The 27,767-nt window shown below is 48.9% G+C and overlaps 11 protein-coding genes across 11 annotated transcripts; 7 read left to right on the top strand and 4 right to left on the bottom strand.

The window, feature by feature from the left end:
* Window positions 1-438: 438 nt before the first annotated feature.
* IAQ61_004368 (uncharacterized protein) lies at window positions 439-2,202 on the top strand. Its single transcript, XM_003838968.2, has 4 exons — window positions 439-853; window positions 909-1,048; window positions 1,102-1,339; window positions 1,394-2,202. Exons 1-4 carry the CDS (start codon window positions 578-580, stop codon window positions 1,751-1,753), a joined length of 1,014 nt encoding a protein of 337 aa, XP_003839016.1. The 5' UTR covers window positions 439-577; the 3' UTR covers window positions 1,754-2,202.
* A 285-nt stretch (window positions 2,203-2,487) lies between these two features.
* On the bottom strand, window positions 2,488-2,829 carry IAQ61_004367 (uncharacterized protein; the record flags this gene model as incomplete). The annotated part of the gene is made up of 1 exon (XM_003838967.2): window positions 2,488-2,829. One exon carries the CDS (start codon window positions 2,827-2,829, stop codon window positions 2,488-2,490), a length of 342 nt encoding a protein of 113 aa, XP_003839015.2.
* A 74-nt stretch (window positions 2,830-2,903) lies between these two features.
* On the top strand, window positions 2,904-4,860 carry IAQ61_004366 (uncharacterized protein; the record flags this gene model as incomplete). Its single annotated transcript, XM_066096316.1, has 8 exons — window positions 2,904-2,964; window positions 3,032-3,062; window positions 3,301-3,323; window positions 3,375-3,536; window positions 4,211-4,282; window positions 4,335-4,422; window positions 4,471-4,763; window positions 4,814-4,860. 8 exons carry the CDS (start codon window positions 2,904-2,906, stop codon window positions 4,858-4,860), a joined length of 777 nt encoding a protein of 258 aa, XP_065953634.1.
* Window positions 4,861-4,929: 69 nt separating this feature from the next.
* IAQ61_004365 (uncharacterized protein) lies at window positions 4,930-5,523 on the top strand (the record flags this gene model as incomplete). The annotated part of the gene is made up of 3 exons (XM_066096315.1): window positions 4,930-4,973; window positions 5,034-5,369; window positions 5,427-5,523. The coding sequence occupies 3 exons, from the start codon at window positions 4,930-4,932 to the stop codon at window positions 5,521-5,523; spliced, it is 477 nt and encodes a 158-aa protein (XP_065953633.1).
* Window positions 5,524-5,770: 247 nt separating this feature from the next.
* On the top strand, window positions 5,771-8,139 carry IAQ61_004364 (uncharacterized protein). The gene is made up of 2 exons (XM_066096314.1): window positions 5,771-6,173; window positions 6,227-8,139. Exons 1-2 carry the CDS (start codon window positions 5,940-5,942, stop codon window positions 7,847-7,849), a joined length of 1,857 nt encoding a protein of 618 aa, XP_065953632.1. The 5' UTR covers window positions 5,771-5,939; the 3' UTR covers window positions 7,850-8,139.
* A 434-nt stretch (window positions 8,140-8,573) lies between these two features.
* On the top strand, window positions 8,574-12,080 carry IAQ61_004363 (uncharacterized protein; the record flags this gene model as incomplete). Its single annotated transcript, XM_003838963.2, has 1 exon — window positions 8,574-12,080. One exon carries the CDS (start codon window positions 8,574-8,576, stop codon window positions 12,078-12,080), a length of 3,507 nt encoding a protein of 1,168 aa, XP_003839011.2.
* A 210-nt stretch (window positions 12,081-12,290) lies between these two features.
* IAQ61_004362 (uncharacterized protein) lies at window positions 12,291-13,657 on the top strand. The gene is made up of 2 exons (XM_066096313.1): window positions 12,291-12,873; window positions 13,028-13,657. Exons 1-2 carry the CDS (start codon window positions 12,764-12,766, stop codon window positions 13,431-13,433), a joined length of 516 nt encoding a protein of 171 aa, XP_065953631.1. The 5' UTR covers window positions 12,291-12,763; the 3' UTR covers window positions 13,434-13,657.
* A 92-nt stretch (window positions 13,658-13,749) lies between these two features.
* IAQ61_004361 (uncharacterized protein) lies at window positions 13,750-16,670 on the bottom strand. The gene is made up of 3 exons (XM_003838960.2): window positions 15,805-16,670; window positions 15,626-15,703; window positions 13,750-15,508 (listed from the first exon to the last, which is right to left on the bottom strand). Exons 1-3 carry the CDS (start codon window positions 16,004-16,006, stop codon window positions 14,730-14,732), a joined length of 1,059 nt encoding a protein of 352 aa, XP_003839008.1. The 5' UTR covers window positions 16,007-16,670; the 3' UTR covers window positions 13,750-14,729.
* A 560-nt stretch (window positions 16,671-17,230) lies between these two features.
* Window positions 17,231-17,476, top strand: IAQ61_004360 (uncharacterized protein; the record flags this gene model as incomplete). The annotated part of the gene is made up of 1 exon (XM_003838959.2): window positions 17,231-17,476. The coding sequence occupies one exon, from the start codon at window positions 17,231-17,233 to the stop codon at window positions 17,474-17,476; it is 246 nt and encodes an 81-aa protein (XP_003839007.2).
* A 734-nt stretch (window positions 17,477-18,210) lies between these two features.
* On the bottom strand, window positions 18,211-18,720 carry IAQ61_004359 (uncharacterized protein; the record flags this gene model as incomplete). Its single annotated transcript, XM_066096312.1, has 1 exon — window positions 18,211-18,720. The coding sequence occupies one exon, from the start codon at window positions 18,718-18,720 to the stop codon at window positions 18,211-18,213; it is 510 nt and encodes a 169-aa protein (XP_065953630.1).
* A 4,165-nt stretch (window positions 18,721-22,885) lies between these two features.
* On the bottom strand, window positions 22,886-25,742 carry IAQ61_004358 (uncharacterized protein). The gene is made up of 4 exons (XM_066096311.1): window positions 24,614-25,742; window positions 23,914-24,557; window positions 23,612-23,851; window positions 22,886-23,519 (listed from the first exon to the last, which is right to left on the bottom strand). The coding sequence occupies exons 1-4, from the start codon at window positions 25,263-25,265 to the stop codon at window positions 23,343-23,345; spliced, it is 1,713 nt and encodes a 570-aa protein (XP_065953629.1). The 5' UTR covers window positions 25,266-25,742; the 3' UTR covers window positions 22,886-23,342.
* Window positions 25,743-27,767: the final 2,025 nt, after the last annotated feature.

Below are 27,767 nucleotides of genomic sequence, written 5' to 3'. Positions count from 1 at the left end.
TTCCTACCAGTGCTTTTTGCGCTGAAAGTTGGATGGAAGCACATGATGTCGTGCTTCGTGAGTGTGATTGGGTTCGGATGTGTTCTAGGAAGTACATGTTTCGAGACATGAAACACATGGCTGAAGGGACCGTGATTAGGCAGCTAAGCTTTTGCCAACACAATCCATTCAACACGAGGAGAAGCTTTGAACGAGGGCGACTTCAGCTTACGGTCATTTGGCATCCTCGCATGGTAGCGCTCGTCTGTAGCTGTGATTCGGTGATGATGTTGGTGGAGGAGTCGTTCACCGTTTGCCTGAGCCGCCCGCCCCTTTGAGAAAGCCGGACGGTGAATGCCGCGCTGGCTTTGAATGGTCCGGCTGTGAGACTTGAGAGCCGCGGAATTCCGCTGCTTATTTCCGCTCCTTCCTCATGCGTAATTGCGTTACATCATCATTCTACGTCCTTTCACATTGCCCCACCAAAAGGAGCCTGACATTTGCCCCTCATCCAACACAAACTTTTATATTCTGAACAACAAGTCTGCTTCAAGGTGAGACGTCTAGTAAGTTCAATTGCAGGAAATCAACGCCCAAAATGCCGCCAGCTTCAAAATTCGATCCAAAGGACATGGAGTTCCGAAAACTGGGCTCCGGCCTCAAAGTGTCAGTCCTCTCATTGGGAGGGTGGCTGACCTACGGCGGAACTCAAAAGGGCTCCATTGTGAAAGAATGTATGCAGGCAGCTTGGGACCATGGCATCAATTTCTTCGATACAGCAGAGGCATATGCCGCTGGTGATTGCGAAATTGAGATGGGTCAGGCACTCAAGGAGTTGGACTGGCCACGTGATGAGTATGTCTTGTCCACCAAGGTATGATGTTTGAGTCCTAGCCATCATACAACATGGAGCTGAATGTTGGGTCCAGATCTTCTTTGGTACCAAGAGAAAAGAGCCAAACACCAGGGGCTTGTCGAAGAAGCACATCGTTGAAGGCTTGAAAAGCTCATTGGCACGGTTGGGGACACCCTACGTGGATATCGTCTTCGCCCACCGCTATGACCCAGAGTAAGTCTTCTGCGCAGGTTCGAGAAATAGGACTGCTCCTGACGATACACCAGTGTTCCGATGCTGGAGATTGTAGAAGCCTTCACACAGACAATTCACATGAACCTCGCCTACTACTGGGGTACCTCGGAGTGGAGCGCGGCACAGATTCAAGAAGCCACCGAGATTGCCGAAAAGTACAATCTAATTGCTCCTGTCGCCGAACAGCCGCAGTACAACGCCTTCCATCGTGAGCGATTCGAAAAGGAATACAAGCCTCTGTACGAGAAGCTCAACTACGGAACAACTATAGTAAGTTCTTATAAAATCATTTCACGGAGAAGTGGGCTGACTGGAGCTTTTCAGTGGTCGCCATTGGCCTCAGGCCTGCTCACAGGAAAGTACAATGATGGTATTCCTGAAGACAGTCGTTTCGCCAAGAATCCAGACATGATGAAGAACAACATCGATAGTCTGAAGACAGAGGAGGGACAAAGCAAGATCAAGAAGGTCAAAGAATTGACCAAGATCGCCGAAAAGCTGGGAGGGACTACCACTCAGCTTGCCCTGGCATGGTGCGCAAAGAATCCGAATGTCAGCACGGTTATTCTGGGCGCTACAAAGCCACAGCAGGTTGTGGACAATTGCGGCGCGATGAAGCTGCTCTCGAAGCTGACTCCAGAGATAATGAACGAGATCGAGGGTATTCTTGGAAACAAGCCGTGATGTATAGAGAGAGAGAGAGAGTAGTCAGGTATACCAAATCTAGGGCATGTGTATGTGCCAGCGGAAGATTGCTCATGTATCCTACCGCGGCAGACAGACAGTTTCGATGCCATTTGCCATATGAATTTGTAGAGTACGTGAACTTGTAGAGTACGTGCACTTGATGCAAAGAACATCCTGCCATCACCAAGGTGCAGCACTAAGCTGTGATCGTCGATAGGACACTAAAGTAGGTATGTGTAGACGTCATGCAACATCCTCAGCCCAGAGAGCGCGAAGAAACAAACTTTGAGCTCGTAGGAGTAAAGTCGTGCAACGTGTGCTCATCGTTACTTTGGAGTCTCTTACCCACTTGGACTGGAGTTGTGTTTTTTTAGTTGGCAGAGAGCTGAGTAGCAGAGAGTGGTGGGTATTCATGGATGGGTACAAGAGGGAGTGCCATAGTCCCGTGATCGAGGCCAAAAGGGTTGCTTCAAGGTTGGTACTCTAGTAGTAAGAGATGCCAATGAAGATGCCCTTTGGGGTAACATCCACGAATCATGTGCATGATTGGCCGATCTGAAGAATGCATGCGCACGGTACAACACGGCGGCATTGACGAGGGTAAGCCCTGCAGTAGATCAGCTCATGAATGCAGTGCGCATCTATTGAATGGATTTCCCCGAGGCCTACCATGACATTTGGTTGCCATCGCCGTGGCCTGCAATCCGACCACTCGTCTCTTGCCTCTCCGTTCAGCGTTTGAACAATGTCGGCAGTCTATCCTGTCCATCTTGAAAATAATCGGTAGCTACTACACGCTGTGCCTTCTTCTTCTTCTTCTTCTTCTTCTTCTTCTTCTTCTTCTTCTTCTTCTTCTTCTTCTTCTTCTTCTTCTTCTTCTTCTTCTTCTTCTTCTTCTTCTTTCTTCTTCTCAGTATTTGATTTGGCATTGCAACCACCTGCGCCAGGTCGAGAGATCTAGAACACTGCGAGGAGCCACACACTGTCCAGCCTAACGGCAACGGGGGCGAAAACTCCTTCGCGCTGCACTCGCTTTCATCGTAGTAGAAGCTTGTCCGGCTCGTTCCGCGCATTGGCGTCTTTGTGCGTCCAACGTTCAGGTCGCCCAATTCCAAATCTCAGGGCCAGGCTATGCAGGCCTCGCCGAATGGCCTGCCTAGGATTTGCTGCGCATGGCTTCCGGGCCCAGTCGCAGCTGGATTTGTGTTGCACGTCTCACTGCAAGTGTAAGAGCTGCTCCGAGCTACGTACTAACCTTGGTGCCCTTGTACACAGACCTGCCCGCCCTTGGCTGGGACCCGTACTGGTACTACATACTACATATGACACCTGAACCATCTCACGTCGCAATTCCAACGACCTTTACCTCCACGTGCTTCTTCTCACCACTACCGTACCCACCCCCACCCCCACAGTGCCAGGAGGCGTTCGTTGCTTCACATCTTTTGCAAGAAAAACATTCGCGCCCCGCCCAATCGTCACTACCCATAGCTTCCAACCCCCGAACATCTGTCACTGAGCCACTCCGGAGTTCGTTGTCTCAGCAAGGGGGATCTACCCCAGCGTTGTACGTTTTGGATGCGCAACAGGGGTCGAACAACCATTTACGAGTCTCTAGTGCTGTGTAAACCTAGTGTCAAATCACCATCATTACGAGGCGCTGCAGGGGGGGGAGAGGCTTTCACGATATCAGGGCCACACATCAATCGACGCTGCAGCAGCATGGCGGCCATCAAGACCGACCCTTCGATTGGCGACAGCGACCATCATGAGCGAAGTGGTGAGTTTCCGAGATTTTCTTGGCCTCTCTTAATGCTTTGATCGCTTTGCGTTTGATGTTGAAGTCGTTTTGTCTTCGCCGCGCGATGCCCACGTTTGTGCTTGGCATCAGGCAAACCTCCCATCATTCGTCCTTTTACATTTATGCTGCTTGTGCCTATTATCTTATGTATCTGCAAGCACACTGCGGAGACACGATGAGTCTCGTCGGTGACAGGCTTTGACGAGATTGGCATGTCCGATTTGTCCATACGCTACGGGCAATGGGCCTCCCGGTCGTCGTCGATACCGATGCATGATCGACATGGAAGCATGCGAACCGTTGGCCAACACAGACCTCGCAGTCTACTACATATGCATAGCCTTGCGGTACTCTGATCTTGCCTGAGCTTTCCACAGACATACACTTGTTCTACACCCTTACCTTTAATCCTTTCATCTCTTTCCCACACCCAATCATGTCTCATCATCGCTACATGTCATGGCCTGACGCGCGTATACTGACTATGGCGCCCACATACCCTCCAGTCGGCGCTGGCCCCGACTGCCCTTCTCCAGCTGCTTCCCGTCGACCATCAGAATGCTTTTCTGAAGTGAGCATGGGGAGCAGCCGAAGGGGTAGCTTGGGTGGCTTCGTGTCAGAACTGGAGAGTACAGGGCAATGGCAATCAATAGGCAGCGAATCAAAAAGCCCACTAGCACAGTTTGGTTTTTTCAAGAGCTTAACCGAAAAGAAAACAGCAAGAGGTATTATGAAGGGATTAATGCTTGATCGTCGCAGGGTGTTGACGAATGATAGATGGCACAGCGCCGAAGAGACGTGGTCCTAAACCTGACAGCAAGCCAGCCTTGACGCGGCGGCAAGAGTTGAATCGACAAGCACAAAGGTGATGGCACCGGAACGGAAAGCTTCATCCTAGACTAATTTAATTTAGAACGCATCGAGAGCGAAAAGAATTGTATATCAAGGCTCTTGAACAGGAAGTACTTCGTCTCAAGGATACTTTCGCCGCAACGGCAAGGGAACGCGATGCTTTCGCCGAGGAGAATCGAAAATTAAGGGAGCTACTAATATCTCATGGCATCTCGCTTGATTTACTCGCCCCGACGAACGGCATGGGGCCTGTTGGTAGCTCGAACTATGGGAGCTCAACTGGTAGCGTATCTGGTTATGGACCTGGCTCAGCATCCACTGGTTACACTTCGCCGCCGAGCGTTCAGCATCATGGTTCAATATCACAGGATAGCATGGGTCAACAGCCTCTGACCATGCAACAGCAAGTCCACCAAAGGGATCCGCATCAGCCAAACGGATTGGACTATGATCAACTTGGGATAGACTTCGTTTTAACGTACGACCGAACGCCCTATCTTTCTCCTCCACCTCAACAATAATGCCTTCATTCACCTCTTCTTGCTTCCTTTTTTTGCTACTTGTGTACGTCTTGTCACATCTCTTTTATCTTACACGCTCTGTTCTGACTCTTGTGTCTAACAGCCTCGAACGGCCCTGTATGGACCACATGCAGTTTCTGATGGTACGCGCCCACGACACCGACGAAACAATCAGCGGGCATGCGCTCATGGCAACGGCGCCACCTGATGCGCATATCGCGAATTGTCCTGAGGAGAAATACCCGCATCAGATGCCGGACGTCACAATGCCCGATCTCCTGAAGTTGCTCGATCTCAGCAATCGTCTGCCCCTTGATGGGGAGATTACGCCAATTATGGCTTGGGCTAAGATACTCCAGGACGAAAGATTTGCTGAGTTGTCCAAGGAGGATGTTGGGTTCATCAAGGACAATCTGCTCGCTAAAGTGCGATGTTACGGGTAAGTTCGCTTCATGTGTTCTTTTTATGCGAAGCTGCTGACATGGTCAATGGATAGCTTTGGCGCTGTCCTGGAGGAATTTGAAGTCAGAGATGCGCTGATGACCATTTATGCTGGAAAGTACTCAAATGGGAACCAGACGCCTGTTATGTGAATGTCGTTGGGAAGGGGAGACGCGACATTGATCATCTCTAAATAATATATAATGTTGTTTGCTTTCACTATAGTATCTACACACGAATGAATTTAGTCAACCTTGAGTTCCGATCATCATATGTGTGCATGGAGCATGTGCATATGAATGGCAGCCACAGATTAGACATAAAACCAGGGTCCAAGCTCGGGCCACCATTGGCCAGGGCCTCGGTGCGTGCATCATCTTATTGCATTCCCATGCTGGTGAAACAGCTCTCGATCGTTTTTAGATTTCCATATATCTGTCCCTACATACGCCCTTGTTTCAGGAGAACGTACATCGCTATTGTCCAAGTTGAACTGCTGCAACTCTGAACGCCATCCATCCCCTCCTCTCCTCGACCGCCCCGCATTCACTCTGCGCTCAATACCGCCATGGAGCTGGCTGTTTGGGACAGTGATCCCACAATCTATCTCTTCACCTCCCTGACCGCAGGATCTTCGCACATTGTCACAGCTACGTCACGCATAGAAACTATTCTAAGAGCGAACAAGATCCCATTCGAGGGCGTGGACACAGCAACCAACGAGCTGGCCAGGAAGCTTTTTCAGCGGAGAGCAAGTGGGAAGAAGCTCCCGCTGATAGTCAAGCAAGGCTATGTATTAGGAGTATGGCTGATATACCGAGGTCTAGAGTATTAGGTATTTCTGACACAGCACAGGGTATCGAGGAAGTCGAAGAATGGAACGAATACGACGAGATACATGAAGCTCTGGGCATAACAGAGACTTTTACACCATTCCCGCCGAAGCCCCACGCGATGTTCGAGTCTGCTGCTCCACCTGCCACCACCAAGCCTACTACAGCTACTACCACTACCAACACCACCACTGCTGCAGCTGCAAAGAAGGAGAATCTTCCACCACCAAGCGCAGAAGCGAATCTGGCGATTCGGCAGATGGGCGCTGAGGCTGCGAGGATCGCAGCGGCGAAGAAACAGCCACCGGCGAATATCAAGATAACGAATCCACTGTTGAGTGAGAAGACAAACACGCCCAGTGACTTTCTGACACCAGACATACTGTCTCCGAAATCAGTACCGCTTCCAATGACGCCGTTTGCCTTGACCCCAGCTGCTCTCTCGCCAGCTACATCGACGCCCAAATTGAAGACCTCGAATATAACGAAGGAAACAAAAGATACAAAGGTTGCAGAAGAGGTGAATACGGATGTTGGAAAGGAGGTAGAAAAGCAGAAGGATATCGATGACAACACAGAGTCGAGAACAGATGCTGAGGAAAAAGATCAGGCCGAGGTCGAAGCTGCCATTAATACAGAAGTCGAGAGGAAGCCTGAAGGAGCGAAAAACAAATTGGTGGAAGCTAAGAAGGAGAGCAGTAAGGATGCAAAGAAAGATGTCAAGAAGGTTTCCAGCAAAGACACCAAAAAAGTCACAACCAAAGACACTGGCAAGGAAGCCAAAAAGGAAACTGGCAAGAGCGTGAAGAAAGATACGAGCACCAAGGATGTGAAGAAGACTGCGACGACGACTAAGGACGTAAAGAAGGACGCCACCAAAGACGTAAAGAAAGACAGTACTAGCAAAGCCACCAAGAAGGATACCAAGAAGCCGACTATCATGGGTCTTCTCGCAACGAAGAACACCACAACGAAGAAGTCTAGCACAGCTGCTAAGACAAGCGCAAAATCGGAGGTCAAGAAGAGCACAAGGAAGGAAACTAGAAAACCGCCTGTACCCAAGCTTTCCGATCTACAGAAACCAGTTCATGCGCCTGCACGAATCAAAGCTGGCAAAGAAAACCCAGAGCTGAGCAAGCCCCCGAAAACGACGCAGAAAGAGTCCAAGTCTTCCAAGGACGCCCCTGAAAAAGAGAAAGAAGACTTGGCAGGGGAGTCTGTCGAGGAGTCTGAGGCTGTAGCGTTGACAAGCACAGAGGAAGCAAAGGCTGTAGACGATGCAGCAGCAACAGCGGAAAGTTCAGAAGCAGAGAGTAGCGAAGAGGAATCTGACGAAGAAGAAGAGTCAGATGAAGAAGAAGAGGAGGAGGAGGAGACTGCAGATTCAAAAGTAGTACCGGGAAGCGCAAAGGACATTGCCATGGAAGATACACCAGAAGAGAGCAGTGAGGAAGAGGGCGGTGAAGAAGAAGATGAGGAGGAGGAAGGGGAAGATTCTTCGGAGGAAGAAGAGGCTGAAGTGAAGGAAGAAGAAGAAGCGGAGAAGCCAGCTGTTGGCAAAGCCAAAGAAGCCACCAAGAAGCAAGACACAAAATCACCAGTCGAGGCAACGGTGGGTGCAAAGGGAAAGAAAGGCGGGAAGTAAGTCGATGTGTGGATCAAGGAGGATGAGAACGTGTACATAGACGGCTGTTTGTATTGATAATAGAGTGAGGAGTTTAATCCATCAGGTTACTTGTTACCAGTCACATTAGGTTCGTGGTCGTGATACAGTTGTTATTGTCCTATTGTGCATGGTCATGGGCCACACTCCAGGGCAGACTGCTTAGCATGATATTGCGCACAGTTAGAGAGTATGACTTATGTACACGAAGATTTGGGATGCTAGGCAGTGGAATTACGCTAATAGGACCGGTCTTACATGTTTGATACCTTAACTGCACATGCACTTGGTTCGCATGATGTTGGACTTGTTGTTTGCAAGCGGTAGGGAAGAGCAAACGCCCCCGTAGTGGGTCCTGGTGTCCGGGTCCAAGCGTCACGGGAAACGCGAAAGCGTGAGACGCGTAAAGTGGCATACCGGTAGTGAATCTTTTTTGGCCTTGCCCGCCACAAGCTCGCTACCTTGCTACTTTCCTCTCCTTCTTCCCTTTCTTTGACACGCGCGAACTACCACCAGGAGGGCAAGCATGCCTATTGCTTTGTCAACGACGGAATTTCTTTGTCTGTCTGCTTAATCCATTGTGGCCCTATAGCGGCACCCTACCTACCTTTATGCCCGGTGGAATACTGTCATCGCACATACATTCCGTTCTGTCTGCCTGCTCCGCTCCAACCCTATACCGACCTTCGACCGCGTCCTATACACAATGTACCGCCGCGATCCGATAGTTTCGTCTTCACCACCTCCCGCCGCGCTACAACAGTATTCGGATAGCGAAGACGACGCCACCCAGCCCACACAAATTCTGGATTCGCGCTCGCCCTCTGTCGCCGCCCCGTTTGCTAGCACCCAGCCAACGCTCCTCCTCACCCCACGCGCAGACCGCGCCAAGCTGCGCGAGTGCTCCCCGCAATTACAGGTCCAACGTTCCTCTCCTGCTCCTGAGCGCTATTCGTCGCCAGGCATGTCGCAGTCACATTCGCAAAGGCCTGCTGGGCACTACAGCAACCCAATGGCACCGCCAGGCACATCGTTCTTCCCTCCACAAGCTGTTCGCAAGCCAGTCTACGACCTCACCTCGGACGATCCGCCCGTTGAACCTGACCCAGATGAGGAGGTTTCCGAGTTTAGATCGAATATTCCGCTGTCAAAGGTGGAGCTGAATGCGCGCACTTCGAGGGTGGAGGAGACGCCGCAGAAGCCCATATTTGATCTATCAGCTTACATCTACGACGAAAGCAACACTCACACTCGCAAACGACCGGCCACAGACGAATATGGTTTCGGTATCTCAGCCAAGAAGCAAAAGCCCGTGCAGCGACAAGGCGGTCCGTCACGCGCGATGCCTGTGGATCTGACTGGAGAAGATGATATGACTCTATCGGACATTGCTGACTTTGTCATGAAGCGCAAGACGATGCGTTTGCAAGTAATCTACCCAAACAGGCCGGTCAAAGAAATATATGAGGCCTTGGTCAAGAAGAAGGGTCACTTTGAAGATGCGTCTGCGTACTTGGCCGACCAAGACTCAGATGATGAACTTCTTCACTCGCCGAAGCTTGGTGTCGCGCAGAGCAATGCCAACCCTGCGGTGAAGAAGACGGCGCAGCGCACGCTCCAACAGCCTGTAATGTCATTGCAGGAGAAGTACTCGCGGTTGGCACCTACTCAGAACACCACCGCCGCAAGTCCTGAAAAGCCACCAAAACAGAAACGCCGTCTGATTCGCGGACGCAAGCCTTCACCAGCTTCGCCCACAAACACACCCCCACGACCACAACCACAGTCCAAAAAGCAAGCCCCAGTAGTCATATCCGATGATGAAGATGAGGGCATTGCTGCGTTCGACGACGATGACGGTTCGTCGGCGGGAGGTTCGGTTAGGGAACACAAATTCGAGGCTGATAGCTTGCTGGACTTTTTCAATACATGCACAGTGGAAGCTATGGTTGACTTGTCCGGTCACAAGGTTGAGGAAGTGCGGGAGGTTCTCGACCAGCGCCCGTTCACCTCGCTCGAAGCCGTTCGGCAGATCCACGTTGATCTAGCACAGAAGGAGTCGAAGAAGAAGCCTCGGAAACCGAGAATTACATTTGGTGCACGGCTTGTAGAAGCTGCAGAAGACATGTGGGACGCATACTCGACCATTGACTCTGTGGTCAAGCAGTGCGAGGTACTCGGAAAACCCATGGTTGCTGGTATGGCACGATGGGGTATTGACATCTTCGGTGCTTCGACCGACGATGGTGGTGTTGATATCACAGCCCTAGACGATACAAGCGACACCAGCTCTTCGCGTGATTCGGGTTATCATACACCACGAAGCCCACCTGGCAGTGACACAGAGGCAAAAATTGTGCACAAGGCAGCGAATCGCACCAAGCTGCTCAAGCAACCAGCGATTATGAACGATGATATCGAGTTGAAGGACTATCAGGTGGTTGGCTTGAACTGGCTGAATCTCTTGTGGCAGACAGGTACCTCTGGCATTCTGGCCGATGACATGGGGCTGGGCAAGACTTGTCAAGTCATTGCATTCCTGTCACATTTGAAAGAGCAGGGTGTGGGCAAGCCGGCGCTCATCGTAGTGCCGGGGTCTACTCTGGAGAATTGGTGTCGAGAGTTTGAGCGCTTTTCCAGCAGCATCACCTTCACGCCTTACTACGGCTCGCAGGCGGGTCGTTTCGAGCACCAGGAGACCATTTTGCACAACATCAGCCAGGACCATTGCGACGTGATCATAACGACGTACGACTTGACTTTTCGCAAAGAGGACAATGCGTTCTTGCGCAAGTGTAAACCGGAGATATGCATCTTCGACGAAGGCCACGTCCTAAAGAACGCAAACACGATTCGTTATAAGAGCTTGATGCGCATTGCGACACGTTGCAGGATTTTGCTCACAGGTACACCACTGCAAAACAGTCTGCAAGAGCTCATGTCCATCCTGGGATTCCTCATGCCTACGGTCTTCCACAGCAAGAAGGAAGACGACGGGGACAATGTCCAAGAGATGTTGCAGATACTCTTCAAGCACAAGGCCAAGGTTACGGAGAGCGACTCCCACAGCTCTCTGCTATCTGCCCAGCGGATCCAGCGTGCGCGCACCATGTTGACCCCGTTCATTCTCCGACGAAAGAAGGCCCAAGTCCTGAAGCATCTGCCCAAGAAGACCTCTCGAGTGGAGTATTGCGAGCTTACGCCGACGCAGTCTACTCTGTACAACGAGCAGCTCGCAAAGCAGCGCAAGATTCTCGAAGATCGCGCCGCTGGACTACTGGTCAAAGATCATGCAAACGTCATGATGAAACTTCGCCAGGCTGCTATCCACCCGCTTCTCTTCCGCCACCGCTACAACGACACCAAGATCAAGGCCATGTCAAAGGCGTGTCTGAGGGAAGACATGTTCGCCGAGTCCAACGCAGACATCATCTACGAGGAGCTTCAGCTGTACCAAGACTACCAATGTCACCAGCTTGCGACCAAGTACAAGGCGCTCAAGAAGTTTGAACTCAAGAATCACGAGTGGATGGACTCTGGCAAAGTCACCGCCCTGCTCGCTCTCCTCAAAAAGTACAAGGAGAATGGGGACCGAGCGCTAGTGTTTTCGCAATTCACGTCTGTCATGGATATTCTCGGCTGGGTCTTTGATGACCACGACATCAACTTTATGCGCATGGATGGCAGCACACCCATTGCAGAGCGACAGAGCCTGATGGATGTGTTTTACTCGGACACCTCTATTGAACTCTTCATGATCAGTACCAAGTCCGGAGGTGCAGGTATCAACCTCGCGTGCGCAAACAAAGTCATCATCTTCGACTCGTCATTCAATCCGCAGGACGACATCCAAGCCGAGAACCGCGCGCATCGCGTTGGTCAAACACGGGAAGTGGAAGTCGTGCGCCTGGTCACCAAGGGCACGGTGGAAGAGCAGATTTACGCGCTGGGCGTGAGCAAGTTGGAACTGGACAAGATGGTGCAGGGTGAGGAGGCGGAGAGCACTGCTGGAAAGGGTAAGAAGAAGGCAGATGCTGATGCGAGCATCAGTAAAGCAGAGGAAGCAGGTATCGAGGCCGTAGAACAGATGTTGCTCGCACAGATGACTGCACCAGTCGAGACGAAGGAGGAGGTCAAAGTAGACAAGACTGGAGATGTCAAAGAGCAGTTTCTGAATGGCTTGAAAAAGGCAGGGTTGGATGTCGCTGCTTAAAGGGAATTGACCGTTCTCTTGCTATTTGGGTCTTGGTATGTGAGAAGTTTGACAAGGGAGAAGGAAATGTTGGTTGATAGATTTGATATGCATAGCATAGCGTCGGCGTTGAGTGAGGGTTAGATACAACCACGTATGACGGAAGCCTTTGCAAGTAATCTGACCCGTGTCAAGGCCATGGGTTAATAATGAAACCCGTACTGCCACCATTACATTACACATCTAATCCGCCCCGTCTCTGGTATCAATACCACCATATGCATATCCTGTCATTCCAAGACCGAACTCCCAGAAAGAGGCGTGATTAAAATCCCATCTCATCCGATACTACACAAAACCAGACCACCCACTCCACAACATCTGCAGAAACACATAGCCATGCCAGCGCCGGCGCAAACACACCGTGGCTGGATAGGTGCCTAGTCCAAGCTCAGCCCACACTCTTGGCACCACTCCAACCAGCCAGCCAACCAGCCACGTGACCACCACCAGCCACGCGCTCATGCATGCAACCCCATCGCCATCGCTATTCCCATCCTCCATCCCAGCCATCTCCCCTTCACCACAATATCCCAACCATCCGCGCCTAAAATACTCCTGCCACCGCACTAGAATAATTCTGTCAAGAAAAAGGCTAAACGGAGATAGTCCTGATACCTTCCCGCCGACCCGAAACGGAAAAGATGGCCACACGACGCGTTGTTGGCGAGAAGAATGGGGTCGATGAGGGACGGGGTGGTGGTGGTGTTGGTGGTCAGATGGAGGGGTCGGATACGACGCCGGCGGTGCCTATGTATGTGGTTTTTTTTTCTTTTTTGGGGTTGTTGTTGTTTTATGGGTGGAGGGGATGTTTGGATGGACGTTGAGAAGGGGAAGGGGGTGTGGGAGAGGAGCGGGGGAGAGTGAAAAGAGAAGAGAAGAAATGAAAGCTAACAAGGTGCAATTAGGTCTGTGGTTTGGAAACTCATGTCTTTTACATTTGCAATGATTTGTCTACCTATTGGGACGTATTTCTTCACAGCGGCATACGTGTTTAAAGGTATGATGAATCTTTTTTTCTTCCCATGCTGCCTCCATTTTCATTTTTGCTGTTTTGTCATAAAAGTATGGGATGGGTATATACATGTACGTATGGCTATACCCATACCCATACCCATATTCACATATCAACCCCATCCCCCACCCACAACCAACCCACCAACAAGACCAAAAACAACAGGCAACGCAACCTACGCGGGGGGACTGGCAGCGCTCATGGCCAATGTGGTGCTGATTGCATATGTGGTCATGGCGTTTAGGGATGATCAGGAGGAGAGGAGGTTGGATGATGAGGCGGCGAAGAAGAAGATGTGAGGGGTCTCTTTTGGAGGGAGAGGAAGATGAGAAGATGAAAGATGGAATCCGTACGGAAAAGGAATGGGAAAAGGGTTGTAAGTGACTATAAGAATTAGTAGATGGACTGTCTGGATGGTAGGTAGGATTTCGTTGTATGTTACCTTGTGGTTGCAAACCATGATGTATACTATACATCATCATACTACGCACTATTCATTGAACACACTGCACTATTCATCGAACACACTGCACTATTCATCGAACACACTGCACTATTTATTAAACACACTGCACTATTTATTAAACACACTGCACTATTTATCAAACACACTGCACTATTTATTGAACACACTGCACTATTCATCGAACACACTGCACTATTTATTAAACACACTGCACTATTTATTAAACACACTGCACTATTCATCGAACACACTGCACTATTCATCGAACACACTGCACAAGAAGCGCGTCAATGTCGTGTATTCAATCGTCCCACGTCTCAAACTTCCTTTTCATTACCATTATCATTCTACCTCGTCTGCACTATGCTATCCCATCGAGTTCAGCCAGATACCCAACTGCCCTCGTTGGCTATATCGCTGCCGCCACCGCCATCGCCACCGCTGCCATTACCACTACAATAACCAACGAATAAAAGAATGGACGCAAGCAAGCGCTCGAAAAAAGCCAGCGTGCCTCGTGTCGATGAAATGTAGCATCTGCTAATCGGCGAGCCATTCCATTCAAACAAGCTAACCGGCTACTCGCCCTCTCAGCCATCCGTCAAATCCTCCCTGTGCCTCACATCTGCCCATACCAAGCACAACGAGAAATAAATGAAGGACCCTAAAAAAGAACGCCCAATTAATAAAGCCAAAAAGATCGTTTCAAGCGACGAAGATGAAAATCGTGGAAAAGATGGAATAGCAATGATAAAAAGAGGATCCCCAATGGCATCATAGCAGCAAAAAATAAGACTCCCAATCATGTCATAAGCAATACAACCAAAAACCAGGTAGCACAATCGGGTTGTCTCGCGATCAACAAAAATTCCTCATCGTCGTGATTCTCGTTGCAATCGCCATAGCCATCGCCGTCATCATGGATCATGACATAAAACCACGACCGGCAACCTGTCCTTCTCTTCTTCGTCTCCAATGGCCAATAAAAATCAAAGCTCGCGCTCGCGCCCACGGTGTAACTCATTCAAAAAGCCAAACTCTTCTTCGATGCCTTCATGATCCTCATGACTGGGACTGATTACAACCACGCATCCCAACCATTCTTCCAAAAAAAAACTCTGCTGAGATCCTAATCTTTGCTAAAGCGCTTCTTGAACCAACTCTTTCTCTTGTCGTCTGATTTCTTCGACGCAAGCGGTGGTCGATGGGCGCCCGCGTCTGGCGGCCCCGAATTACCCAATTTGATAGGCGCCGACGGTGTGGCATGTTTCGGTGGCGGTGGCGGCACACCTTGATTCTGCTGTTGTGAAGGAAAGTATGGACCCTGTTGCTGAGACGGACCCTGCTGTCCATACTCCTCCCTTATCGGTCCCCGGTTGAAGCTGCTATATCCAAATGGGTCGCCCATGTCGTGTTGCGGGGGTCGCACGGGAACACCACGCTCAATCGAACTGTTATCGCTACTAGGTTCGTTGGAGTGAGGACCGTCGCTGTGGCTGCCGTTGGAGCCGTTCGTGTTGACTGTATCGCGGGATTGTTGGTAGCCGTTTTGCGGGTAGACATTGTTCGCTCCGCCACGATTCCACCCAGGATCGGATTGCATCCGGTTTCCGTAGCGCATTCGTTGGTAGCCGCCGACGGGGCCGCCAGCGCCGTAGGCATCGTAGCTGTCGCGGCCGGACTGGCGGTTGTACGGGGAGTTGTTGGCTTGAGAATAGCGGTTCTGCTCGTGGCCGCCATAGTAGCTGTTTCGTCGGCTGCCGTAGGCGCTCATGACCTCGCTCTGATCACCGCGTGTGGTTTGGACGCGGCGTTTGTATTCGCCGTCAATGGCGGCTTCGAAGGAGCGGATGGTGTCGAGGGGACGTTCCCATCTTGAGCGAGTGGGATTGGAGAGATCTGGGTCGACTGGAGGGTGTTAGAGGCGTGGTCATGCATCGTGCGTGGTTCGACAGGCGACATGACAACAACATGAACGACGATCATGGCGACAACAGCCAACTCAGGAGGGAAGCAGCAACTCACCAATGGGATTTCCTGTAGAATCAGTGTGCTGGAACGAGCGAAGCGACTGAAGCGTGGGCTTTTCGAGGGCAGCGGCGACTGCATCCAAAGTCAGCAAAGGCCAGTCGGTGTACACAAGCACGGAATGCATGCACGCAGCAGGGGAAGAACAAGAAGGAGATGGAGAAGAAGAAACGTACTGGGCTGAATCTCATTCATGGCGGCGTTGGGATTGGCTTTGGTGTTGGGGTCGTAATGGGTCTTGCGCTTCTCGCCCTCGCTGATTTTGCGCTCGTGTTTGGAGCTCTTGTCGCTGTGGAAGCTGAAGGCGCTGGACTTTGCGCGCGGACGAGACGCGCTGGCCGGCGGCTGGGCTGGCGGCTGTTCTGTGGCGGGCGACATGGCTGCTGGTGCAAAGAAGCCCAGTTTTATTGTGCAATGTCCAGGTCGATCGGGTCCTGGCGAGCTTCTAACGCAGGAGCTGTGACTGCGGTGAGGCTGGTGTGACGGGTATTGCGGAGTCGGGACAGGCTGCCCGGTGGATCACGGCGCGTAGCGAGATTAGGTAGAGATATAAGGCTGGATGCAAGACAGGGCGTCGTGCAGCAGCGATAATGTAATGTGATGTAAGTGACAGTTGTTTGTATGTATGTAAGTGTGTGTGTGTGTGTGTGTGTGAGAGAGAGAGAGAGAGAGAGAGAGAGGGGGGGAGGGGGGCAGAGAAAGAGAGAGAGAAAGAGAGAGAGAGAGGTGTTAGCAGCAACGATGGCAACAGCAGTAACAGCAAAAGAAGATGATGGGCACAAGTAGACGGTGGAACGAGGATGGGGAGGCCGGTGGCCGGTGGCCGGAAGCCGGTAAGGCAGTCTTCCAACTATGGTAGAGTCCAGTGCCAAGTGTGAATGACAACAGCAAGCGATTGGCACACATGCACACACATAGTCATAGATATACTGCCGCCCATACCTAGTCACACAGCCACAGGAAAAGAAGGCGGCAGACCGACATGGCAACACGTCTGACGACGACGACGACGACGACGACGACGACGACGACGACGACGACGCACGCCCAGAGCCCAAAAAAGTACGCGCGGATGTTGAAGCTTGTTGAGCATCCGGTCTCGCCGAGCAGCCAATGGGCCAATTGAGGCTACAAGCACATGCTTGACCATGGAAACCAGCCAGTATCGTGCTATTGCCAACTAATGTCTGACTATTCCTGGCTATTGACAGCTGCCCTGTTACGCCTATTACAGACTATCACGGTGTATGCTAGTACCGTATGCATGCGCCATCGCGGCTATCCCTGACTAGCAGCAATGCTATACCTACTCTATACGCTCAATCGATACGCCCGACGACTTCCTTTTGGTAGGATACACTTACTCTTGTGACTTGTGGACATGCTAGCCTGATCTTGATTCCTCACATTTCTTCACTCATCTTCTGCCAAGTCGTGATGCGGCCTTGGATTCGCAGCATCGCAGCATGACGGCCCTTTTTATTTTTCTCTTCTGAGCGCTACCCTCTTGAGGCAATTTTTTTTTCATACGAGCCACATAAAAGGCAAACCTAATTTGGGACGCCTGGTCTATATAACAAGTACGCTGGGAGTGGCCATGGGATGGTACCAAAACAACTTCTACACACATCATCACTTACTCAGCTATTGCAACCCTACACTTATCTTTCAAGAAGGAACAACTCCCCTCTTGCCTTGAACGACAACGCAAACATGGTCCAGCTATCGACAGTCCTCTACGGTGCCTTGTTGGCTCCGCAAGCCATGGCCCAAGAGACCACCAGAATCGCTGTCTGGGACTCAAGAAACTTAGTTCTCATCACAAAACTAGCTCAATTACTGACATAGATTTGGAGAACTGGCACCCAAATATTTTGCGCACACTCCACGTGTAAGTCTACTACTAAATCATGACCCAGTGACCCCGACTGCACTGGTACCGCCAGCGTGGACGTTCGACCACCCGGCGCAGGCCTTAAAGACACGATGTCGGACAACATGCTCTTCTCGGCAAAATGTGCCATTACATTGTAAGATGGATCTATCATGCATGCTATGCTAGTGCTGGTTCCAAGTGTCCGTCTTCGTCATCATCATCAACTCATCAACTACTACCCCATGCACCTACCACTATGTAGCCTCTTAGCATAGTAGTAGAGTAGACTATTTTGAGATATCCTGCTACTTCAATGACACCTCCGTGGAAGCATTTCGCATCATTCGACTACCCATTTCCACAGTCCATGGTTCAATAGTCTGCCATCCGCGTTGGGCTACCGGTATACCCAGCGCAGTGATTCTCCATTCCTCCATTCCTCGCCCCACAGCCCACCCCTCCCCCATCCCCACTCCCAGCCTCCACAGCAACCGCAACTGCAGCGAGCAAACAAGCCGTCAGCAGCCCCATGGTGCGTGTAAGCTGAGATGGAAAATCTTCTTGGCACGGCTGTTCATTTACACCGCAACTTTGTTTCATGTACCCGTACCGGTACCGGTTCCCCCAACTCAATGCGGGCAGGGGCTTAGGTACTGCATCAGCTTCCTGAACAAGGCAGGTTTTCGTAAAGCGGATTTTCGATTTGCTATCGTATGCTATCTGGTGCCCATGGTAGAGTACCGTAGGGTTTCCGTGCACACAAGTCGGTAGTGCGTGGATCATTGTGATTTGCCACCAGCCACAACCAAGCCATTTTTGTGAGTGATGTCTGCAATTCCTGCGCCGACGAGTTGCTGTATCCTGTAGACATCATTCTGACTGTATGGTTTTGATGCCTTGAACTATCATCATTTGCAACAATCACCTTCCCAGTCTTGCAAATCAATTGGAAAATGGCATGTAATGAGGAATTTACTATCTTTTGTAGTGGACGTACACAAATTGCATTTTGGCACGTCTCATCCGCATGGCATTTCTCAGGTGAACAAGTTCCGATGGCGTCGCAAGACAATGGGCTTGCTAGTGTTACTGCATCCAGACGTTGAATCAAATCTTTACTTACTCCCATACCCTGTCTAATACAAGTGCCTACAGTTCTGCATTCTTGTGCCACAGTAAGCACAGGGAGAAGAAACATTGCAAAGGATAGCTTCATGATTGATATTGTGAACGCTTGTAGGTAATTGAACTTTGAAAGATGTCAGTGCTGAAATCTGTGTTGATTGTGGTGGTGAGATGAAGGAAGAGGGCAGAAAACAAAGGATTTATATACGACTGACTGACTCAAACTACGTCAACATGTACTGCACATACGGTGTCACCCAGTCCGTCCTCAGTCTTGCTCCTCACGCTCACTCCGCACCTTCGGGCCAGTATAGGCTTGGCCTCAGTCAGCCATACACCGTACTTTTGGCCACTGCTCATTCATCGTTATGCTGTTCCGACTGGGCCGCATTGAACCGAGGGATATCAGAATCCCATTATATTATGCCGCATTGGCTTTTTAATCTACCAGCCCACGTAATGTAATAACAAAGGTATAGTCTCCCCTGGTACACTTACGCAACCACGGGGAGCGCACTTCTGAGCACTCAACCATTGATCTCTCCAGCGACCCGGTTCACGATCAGGCCGAGGATAACTTCCAATATGCTTGCCTGTTGCAAACCCACTCGCCTGCTAAGCCTTTTATCTTACGGTCTAGCCCTGCTTACAAAGTTGTAAACACTACACTCACTTTTACACTTTAAACATACCGGCCGGCGGTTCTTCTTTAGTTGCACCACCACGACGATCAATCATATCATACAATTCCATCTACAGCTTGACAGCACTGTAGGTGTTGAACCGTTGACCTGTTGTATAACAAGCACAAGGAGAAGAAGCACTAGATTCACCAAAGGACAGTCGAATTTTCACTGCCAGCGCTGATGATTGAACTCCTAAGGATTTGAGATGGTGAGTCAGAATGAGTGATATTTGCCAAAGTAAATTCAGGTAGTGAGACAAACAAGAAGGGTAGAAACAGGATATTTATGTACAAGAGTCTCAAACTTGTCGAGGCAGTACGTAGGTAGGTCCTGCGTGGTCCTGAAACTCCTGCTCACTTGGCACATTCGGGCTCATACGTGCTTGTCTAGATATCGTACGCCTTGGTCGTGGCCCATATCTTATATCCATGTGCCTATTTACGGCAAAATTGAACCCAGCAGTGATAGGTATCTCCGCCGCCACCCTTTTAGTCTGTTAGACTACTGGTATGTGATTACAATCTTTCTTAGTGCACTTACGCAACTACCTCTTCTGCAAAACTCACCATCTGCGCAATGTTGAACTTAAAGTTGAAATTAGATTAATGCTCTGCCGAAGAGGGCTCTTGCGACTGATCACTGTAGAGGTAGATCAAGGTAGTGAGACTGACAAGTATTAAAAGGTGACGTTAGAAACAAGATATTTATACCTGTGCAGTCTTGAACAATCTAAAACTTCATGTACCTAGGTCCTGCTTAATTCTGAGGGTCACACTTACTCTGTACAGTTGCACATTTAGGGTAATAAAGTTAAATTTAGACTTCTTGGCTACTGCTTAATCTTAAAGCTTGCATTTACTTACACTACACAATGACACATGTAGGCCAATAAGGTTAGCTTACACTTTTTGGCCACGACTTAGTCCTAAAGCTTACACTCTCTTACACCGTACGGTATTACTTCAGGCCAATAAGGTTAGCTAAGCTTTGTACTCTTTAGCCTCTGCTAGTCTAGAAATAAATGATATAAAAAATTTCATGAACAGAATATACCCATTCTTCCTATGCGCATGTTGTTCAACAAATCTTTAGACTTGAGAGATTGATCCATGATAGTCAAACTTACTTATGGTGGATATCATACCGATAGGCCAAGGTTGATTCATTTTATCGTGTCTAAAATGAAAGTTTATGGTCAATACGGTAAGCTCTAATATGACATGCAAGCCAAGAAGCTTCGCCATGTACTTTTGGCCACTGCTCAATCCTGCAACTCACGTTCCCCCACACCATTTCATTCGCAACAATTTGTCCAGCAAGTGAACATTTGTCCGGTTAGACCAGGGCTTTTCTGTTTGTCTGGGACCTTTCTTTGTGAGACTGTGCAATTACGATTTCATTTTAGTGCACTTACGCAGCCGCCATCAGAGCATGTATACCCCGATCAAGATAGTGAGACTGATGAGTATTAGTATTACAATGTACCATTGGTAATCGAGACATTTGTACCTGTGCAGCCTTAATCGCTTTGACATATTTTGTGCCTACACAGTAGATAGGTTTTGCTTAATCCTAAATCTTACACGCCGTACGCTAGGATTTTAGGCCCTAGTAAGATCAGCTTCATCTTTTTTTTAAATCACTACTTAATCCCAAAGCTTACGCTCACTTACAGTAGCAGATTCAGGTCAAGTAGCTTCACCATATATTTTCGGTCACTACTCAATCCTGAAACTCGCGGCTCACTTGGCACATTCGGCCCAATAAGCTCAGCTCCATACTTCTCGGCCACACTGTGGTCTTGTACCGGTGACGGTATATGCCGATCTATCATACAGCGTCAGACAGAGAGCGGTGAATAGATACCGTGTACACGCATGCGTACTCGATCGATGTGCACACGCGCATGGGAAGATGACAATGATCAATCCAACAAGACTGGCCGGAACCACTCCGACGTCGAGATGAACCGACGGGAAGCAAGATAATAATAGGTAACGGTGGCAAATAGCAATTGGGATTGAAAAAAGTCAATCGCGATCCCATTAGACATGCACACATAATCGCACTACACAGTACTTCACACCGTCTTGCCGGCCACTCTAAAGCAGCATTCATTTCTACAACCAGTTCGCACGCCAGCATCGTCATCACCCCACAATCACCTCACAGTAAACAGAAGTAGTACCGCACCCGTACTATTACATCCATCCATCAAAATCATTCATGTGTAACCCCCCCATAACTCCCAGCCCCGTATATTCCTTTACCTCGCAGCTTGCATGCCAATCCCCGCCCTCCCACACACACGGAAACCCAGGCAACGCAACGTCAATCCTCGGAACCAGCCTTCCGCTCTTCCGCGTTCGTGCACCCGCTCGAATTACCGTAGCTCAATGTACGGTACCGGTAGGTGCCGTCTAACAATAGGCATGCAAATCAAGAAAAAAAAGTCGGGATTTGATAACTAGCAAAGTTTCGTTTTTGCATACCAGACCAGGACGGATGCGGAAAATGTGCGGAAATTGTTGTGGCGATGCTATAGACTGGTTTAGACGGGGAACGGGAACGGGGGTACGGGGCCAGATGCAGTGTGTACGTATAGTGTGGTATGGTATACTCCTCGTATAGAGTAGTACTCATGCGCTCGGGTAGTTTGAGTATCATGTGATTTGCCACTGCTACATCCTGGCTATTTTGATGGCACAAGACAAGTAACGTGATCCTCAAACTAGCCGAGACAACTAGTAGGAGATCGGCCCTCTACGATGATCGCCATTTTGATCCCAATAGTACTACAGTACGCCACTCTACCAGTAAACCAACCGCCGCTCTCGGCTACTCCATGACTACACACGGTGTGGCAGTTATCATACTGTGGGGTGACGACGCTAGGGGTCGGAAGTTGGAGTCGCGATCGTGATCGTAAGATATAAGTACAAGGTCAATATTGTAATCACGATTGCGATGGCAGCGGATGGGCTTTTACACAAGCGCGTTGTGGTACTTGTCTGATTTATGATGGATAACCCAAACCCTATGCCTCTTATCCAGTGCACACCGCGCATAATCTGGTGTACAACAACACTACCGTACCCTCTATTCTAGCCAAAAAAAAAGGTGTAGGTAGATTACGGTACAAAACTTTTTGTACCGGTATATGCAGTTTAAACGCCTCTTGCTCCTCTTCTCTCCCCCTACCATACACAATGCCACAACTGCCATCGTTGCTGCATGATACATCACACAGTACAAACACCCAACACCACATAGCCCAGTACACAGCCCAACACAGCTGGCAAACCACCCAAGCTCAAGTCCAAGTCCCAACCTCCTTCAACTTCCATACGGTCTGATCCAACCCATCCCAATCCCCATTTTAACCCCCCAAGCACAAACTCCCTATCCCCCAAAGCCCCCAATCCACATCCACCCCTTAAGCAACTAACAAGCAACTAGCAAGCCAAGCTCCTTCCAAGCCTGAAAAATGAAGCGTGATTTCGCCGCATAAGTAGCTGTACAGCTGGGCTAGAGACCAAGACCAAGACCAAGACCAAGACCAAGACCAAGACCAAGACCAAGACCAAGACCAAGACCAAGACCAAAAGCAAGGCCAAGGACTCAAAAAGCCTGCTAAACATACCGGTACACTCCGCTATTATATTTACAGCTGCGGATATTAACCCTAGTATCGTATGTTTCAATATAAAATCCTAAATCTTCTATCCTGTATCTAAATCCCCATTCCATCCGCATACCTAACACCCCCCCCCCCCTCCCCCACCAAGGAAAAGGTCACAGAATACGAGATAGTTTGAGGTGAGGAAAAGCGATCGAATAAGTCACAATGTCATCAAGTATTCCCATAGGCTAAGATAAATGTTCTCATTCCCGTAATGCTTTTTTTCATGTGCGTTAGATACATGGAGAAGATACAACACAACACGACACGCTATACAACACCAACCACCTAACCACGCTACCCAGACCAACATCCAACTCGATCCGTCGCGACCCCAACACCCCCCTAACTATGCGTCGGCATATTCACCGCCGCCCTCGTCGCCACCGCATCCTCGCTCCGCCACAAACTTGTCACCGTCTTCTGCTGCGTGTAAAACTGCAGCCCAGGCTTGCCGTAAAACGTGTTTGCGCCACCGCCCGCAACCGACTTCTTATTACCTGTGAAGGAGAACATGGGGAGCTGGCATGACGTGTTAGCCTGGCTGCGTGGGGAGGAACCATGGATTTATGAATCGTGGGGTGCTGTCAAAAGAAAAAGGGTCCAAAACTTACAGGGACGGGAATGGGCACGTTGATGCCGACCTGGCCGGCCTCGATCTCGTGCTGGAAGCGGCCGGCGGTGGAGCCAGAGCGGGTGAAGATGGCGGTGCCGTTGCCGTACTCGTTTGCATTGATGAGGTCGATGGCTTCGTCAATGGTGTCGACATTGAGGCAGACGAGGACGGGGCCGAAGATTTCCTCGGTGTAGCACTTCATGTGTGGCTTGACGTTTGCAATAATCGTTGGTCCGACCTGGTTTTCCCCCCCCTGTCAGTAGGAGAGCGTGGCGGGACTGTGTCTATCCATCAACTCACCCAGTTGCCATTGGCATACTTCTTGTTCGCAGGCTTCTGCCCACGTCCATCAAGGAGGATGGTCGCGCCCTCGGCCTCCGCACTGGCAATCAAGTCCTCTATCCGCTTCTTCGACTGAGGTGTAATCACCGGGCCTAGGTCTGCGCCCTCTTCAAACCCACCGTTCATCGACAGCTGCTTTGCGCGCTCGGCAATCTCAGGGACCCAGTCCTTGGTCTCGCCAATCATGACCAGGGTGCTGAGAGCCATGCAACGCTGTCCGGCAGCACCAAACGCAGCTCCAGCAATAGCGTTCAAAGCGTGGTTCTTGTTGCAGTCGGGAAGCACAGCGGCGTGATTCTTCGCACCCAGATTAGCCTGGCAACGCTTCCCGTTCGCCGAGGCACGCGAGTAAATGTACTCTCCAGCCTTGTTGCTACCCACGAAGCTAATAGCCTTGATGCGGGGCTCGTCGAGAATAAAGTCGACCGTCTTTGCGGCGCCGTGAACAATGTTGATGACACCAGGAGGGAACCCAGCCTTTTCGGCGAGCTCAGCAAGGATCATGCATGCTCCAGGATCGCGCTCCGACGGCTTGATGATACAGGTGTTTCCCGTCACAGTCGCAATCGGGATGGTCCAGAGGGGGATCATGGCGGGGAAGTCTGGGGGATAGGTGGGTTAGTTGCGCCGCTCAGCCATGCTGCTCATCAACACTCACTGAATGGGCAAATGGCAGCCACGATGCCCAATGGCTCCCTGTAGCTGCGAGTTTCCATGTCCTTTGCCACCTGGAGGACCTCGCCTGTCATTTGTGTGGTAATACCACAGGCGTTCTCGGCGACCTGCAGACCACGGAGGACATCACCACGCGCATCGGCAAAGGTCTTGCCTTGCTCCAAGGTGATGCTAGCCGCCAGTCTGTCCCAGTTTTCGCGGATCAAGTGGGTATACTTGAACATGATCTGTTGCCTGTGAAGCAGGCTCGTCTCCCTCCATGGCTTGAATGCCTTCTCCGCGCTATCCACCGCAGCTTTGAGCTCCGCATCTGTGCTTTGGGGCACCCGTGTGACCAGATTGTTGGTCGCGGGGTCGTGCAGGTCGATCCATTGCGATGATTGCGAGGCTACGAATTTGTTGTCGAGGAAATTAGGCGTGTCCGAGGGTGACTGAATCGGCTCGTGATTCATGGGATACGACTCGGTGGCAGCTGATGCGGGCATCAAATGTTGGGCAGTCGCATGTAACCGCCGTGCCGCCACTTTACTCTGGCTTACCGGCGACGACATTCTCGTGCAGAGAGGGGTAGCGCGTGGGAGAGAGGCTCGAGCGGTCAGCGAGGGAAGCCGTGAGATGGCTCGGCGGGTGGCCATGATCCTGTGGTGTGCGAAGGAAGTACCGAACTTGGATGTGGGGTGTTGTGAGAGAGCTCACCACGCCACAAGCAAGGTAAATGAAGCAGACAAGGGCACTTTGGATTTCGGCTTAAAAAGAATTTAGACGGCTCAAGGAAGAAGGGGCACGGAATGAAGGACCGGAGTAGTATATAATCAACCGGCAAGTGCAGGCTGTTACGGGAAACCCATTCCGCTCTCCGCATTTGCTCACAACTGGCTGAAGCTACTCATCATCCCGCCTAGTCCAGAAGTCATGTAATTGGACCCACTGTGGCGAAACAAAGCATCCTTAACCACACAATCTATTAATTTTAGCGGGGTTTTAGCAGCAGTATTTAAGTTTACAATGCCTTATTATAGTAAGTATTTGCGTAAGACGCGCTCTACTATTATTACCCTTTACTATTAAGGTCTTAGATAGACTATAATATTAAAATAGCTACCTATCTTACCTACTAGGGCTTAAAACTTTATAAAAAGACTCCTTAATTAAGCTAGTATAGCCTATATAGTAGCTTTATATTCTCTACCTCTTACCTAATTACTTTAACTCCTACTAACTAAGACTTACTATAGTTATTGTAACAACTTAGGTAGGTAGGGCATCCAAAAGGTATCCTATATAACTTAAAGGCATATAGGAGTGCGCGTCTATACAGAAAAGGATAAGATTCCTACACCTATAGGTCTTGTACGAAAGGACAAGAAGAATATGCCTATCCTAACTATAGGCGAGCTGTTCTCTATATACATAAGTAAGTCAGGCCTTTATTAGGCCTAACTTAGTATAGAATAATAGGTAGGCAATTCTACCTTAATATTACACTACCCCCTCCTATAGAGAAAGGATAGTCCCTATCCTTAGGATTAGGTTTAGATCCCTTATTAAAGAAGAGCTTTTTGCAAAATAAATCCACCTTTACCTCTACCTTTACCTTTACTTCTTCTTCCTATAGCACAGACCCCTATCCCTAGCCTGCCTATAACTAGCCCTTTACCTACTAACTTTCTTATTCCTATATCCCTAAAATTTTTAAACTTTTTAACCTATATCTATCCTATCTAAAATCTAGTAAGTAATAGATCTATATAATTAAAATAGTTACTAATCTAAATTAGATCTAAATACTATACCTATCCTAGTGCTACTAGGAGTCTTACTAGCTACCTACTATACTCTGTGTATGCAAGCTATTAGGGCTCTAGCTTAGGGCAAGTTTATTAACTTTAACTTTGCTTTATAGAACTCTAAGAAATGCTAGTACTATATTTTATAGAATAAGTATTATAATCTAGTTTATATCTAAGTCTGCTAGGTTTCTTTTTTAACTATAATAGATTCCTAGTTATATTAGGCCTAAGTACTCTCTTCTTTAAGGTGCTTTAGATAAGTACTATAGTTAGATAGTAAACCCCCCTAAGGAGTCTGTAGGAGCCTAGGTATTAAAGCGCTATTAGAAGGATATTAACTAATTTAAGGCTACTATTTAGAGGACTACCTAAAACCTAGCTAAAACTATTACTATTACTAAATCTTAGACTAAGGGTATAGAAGCTACTAAGATCCTTATAGCTATATATTATACTACTATATCTAATTTATATTAGCTTTAGAATAGTATTTATAAGATAGTCTTAGTAGTTAGGGGCTTAATAAGGGCTATTAATAAACTTAAAGAGGAAATAGTACTAAATTAGAAGGTAACCTTTATAGTGTAGGCTAAGATAAAGGTATTTAATAAGAAGGCGTCTAAATTAGTTCTAGCTCCTACACCTGCTACACTAGTTATCTAGAAGCTAGCTAAGAAAGATAGTCTAGGCGCTATCTTAGCTAATATAGAGTCTAAACTAGGGTCTAATAGAGAGATAGATATAGAATAAGGAGGTTTCCTAGGGGTAGTGTCCTAGGAACCTTAAAGGTTCTAAATAGGATATAATAATAAATAGTAATAAGAATAATAGTAATAAGTAGTAGTTAATAGATAATACGTAGCTAAATAGGATATAAATTAGTTCTAATACTAGGTATAATTATTATAAAGTAATATTAGATCCTCTTTACCTTTTTCCTAGGCTTAAATCTATTTTAGTAAGCTGCGTAGGGGACCTAGCTAATTTAGATACTATTAGTAGAATATCTATAATTTATAGGGAGCACCTATAAAGTTAGAGGTAGGATACTAAATAGGATTAGGATTATATCTAACCTACTTAACCTTATATTTTAGCTTAGATTAATATAATTTGCTAGCTAGGATTTCTTCTACCTCCTATTCCTCTACACCTTATATAGGGGTACTAGGGGGCTTTAGAGCCTCTTATCTAGGTAATAGGTCTTAGGGATCTTTATATAGTATATTAGGAAAGAAAATATTATAGATCTTAGAACTAGGTAGTAATTAGAGGCAATACGCGTTTCCTACTTATTCTAATACCTTAAAGGGACCTTCCTATTATTTAGATAGTTTTTAGCTAGGT

This window comes from Plenodomus lingam (genome assembly GCF_022343315.1).
Source record: "Plenodomus lingam strain CAN1 chromosome Unknown contig_19, whole genome shotgun sequence".
NCBI classification, from domain to species: domain Eukaryota; kingdom Fungi; phylum Ascomycota; class Dothideomycetes; order Pleosporales; family Leptosphaeriaceae; genus Plenodomus; species Plenodomus lingam.
The sequence above is the reverse complement of the archived record's forward strand: the minus strand, read 5'-3'. Positions and strand labels throughout refer to the sequence as shown.

Coding starts and splice junctions, on each gene's coding strand:
- IAQ61_004362 (XM_066096313.1), top strand. CDS start 12,764: ATGGCCACACGACGCGTTGTTGGCGAGAAGAATGGGGTCGATGAGGGA. Junction 12,874..13,027: donor ACGACGCCGGCGGTGCCTAT/GTATGTGGTTTT, acceptor AGGTGCAATTAG/GTCTGTGGTTTGGAAACTCA.
- IAQ61_004358 (XM_066096311.1), bottom strand. CDS start 25,265: ATGGCCACCCGCCGAGCCATCTCACGGCTTCCCTCGCTGACCGCTCGA. Junction 23,852..23,913: donor AGTATGCCAATGGCAACTGG/GTGAGTTGATGG, acceptor GGGGAAAACCAG/GTCGGACCAACGATTATTGC. Junction 23,520..23,611: donor ACGTGCCCATTCCCGTCCCT/GTAAGTTTTGGA, acceptor ACGTCATGCCAG/CTCCCCATGTTCTCCTTCAC.
- IAQ61_004368 (XM_003838968.2), top strand. CDS start 578: ATGCCGCCAGCTTCAAAATTCGATCCAAAGGACATGGAGTTCCGAAAA. Junction 854..908: donor AGTATGTCTTGTCCACCAAG/GTATGATGTTTG, acceptor TGTTGGGTCCAG/ATCTTCTTTGGTACCAAGAG. Junction 1,049..1,101: donor GCCCACCGCTATGACCCAGA/GTAAGTCTTCTG, acceptor ACGATACACCAG/TGTTCCGATGCTGGAGATTG.
- IAQ61_004361 (XM_003838960.2), bottom strand. CDS start 16,006: ATGTCGCCCGCCACAGAACAGCCGCCAGCCCAGCCGCCGGCCAGCGCG. Junction 15,704..15,804: donor CATGAATGAGATTCAGCCCA/GTACGTTTCTTC, acceptor CTTTGGATGCAG/TCGCCGCTGCCCTCGAAAAG. Junction 15,509..15,625: donor TTCTACAGGAAATCCCATTG/GTGAGTTGCTGC, acceptor AACACCCTCCAG/TCGACCCAGATCTCTCCAAT.
- IAQ61_004364 (XM_066096314.1), top strand. CDS start 5,940: ATGGAGCTGGCTGTTTGGGACAGTGATCCCACAATCTATCTCTTCACC. Junction 6,174..6,226: donor AGCAAGGCTATGTATTAGGA/GTATGGCTGATA, acceptor GACACAGCACAG/GGTATCGAGGAAGTCGAAGA.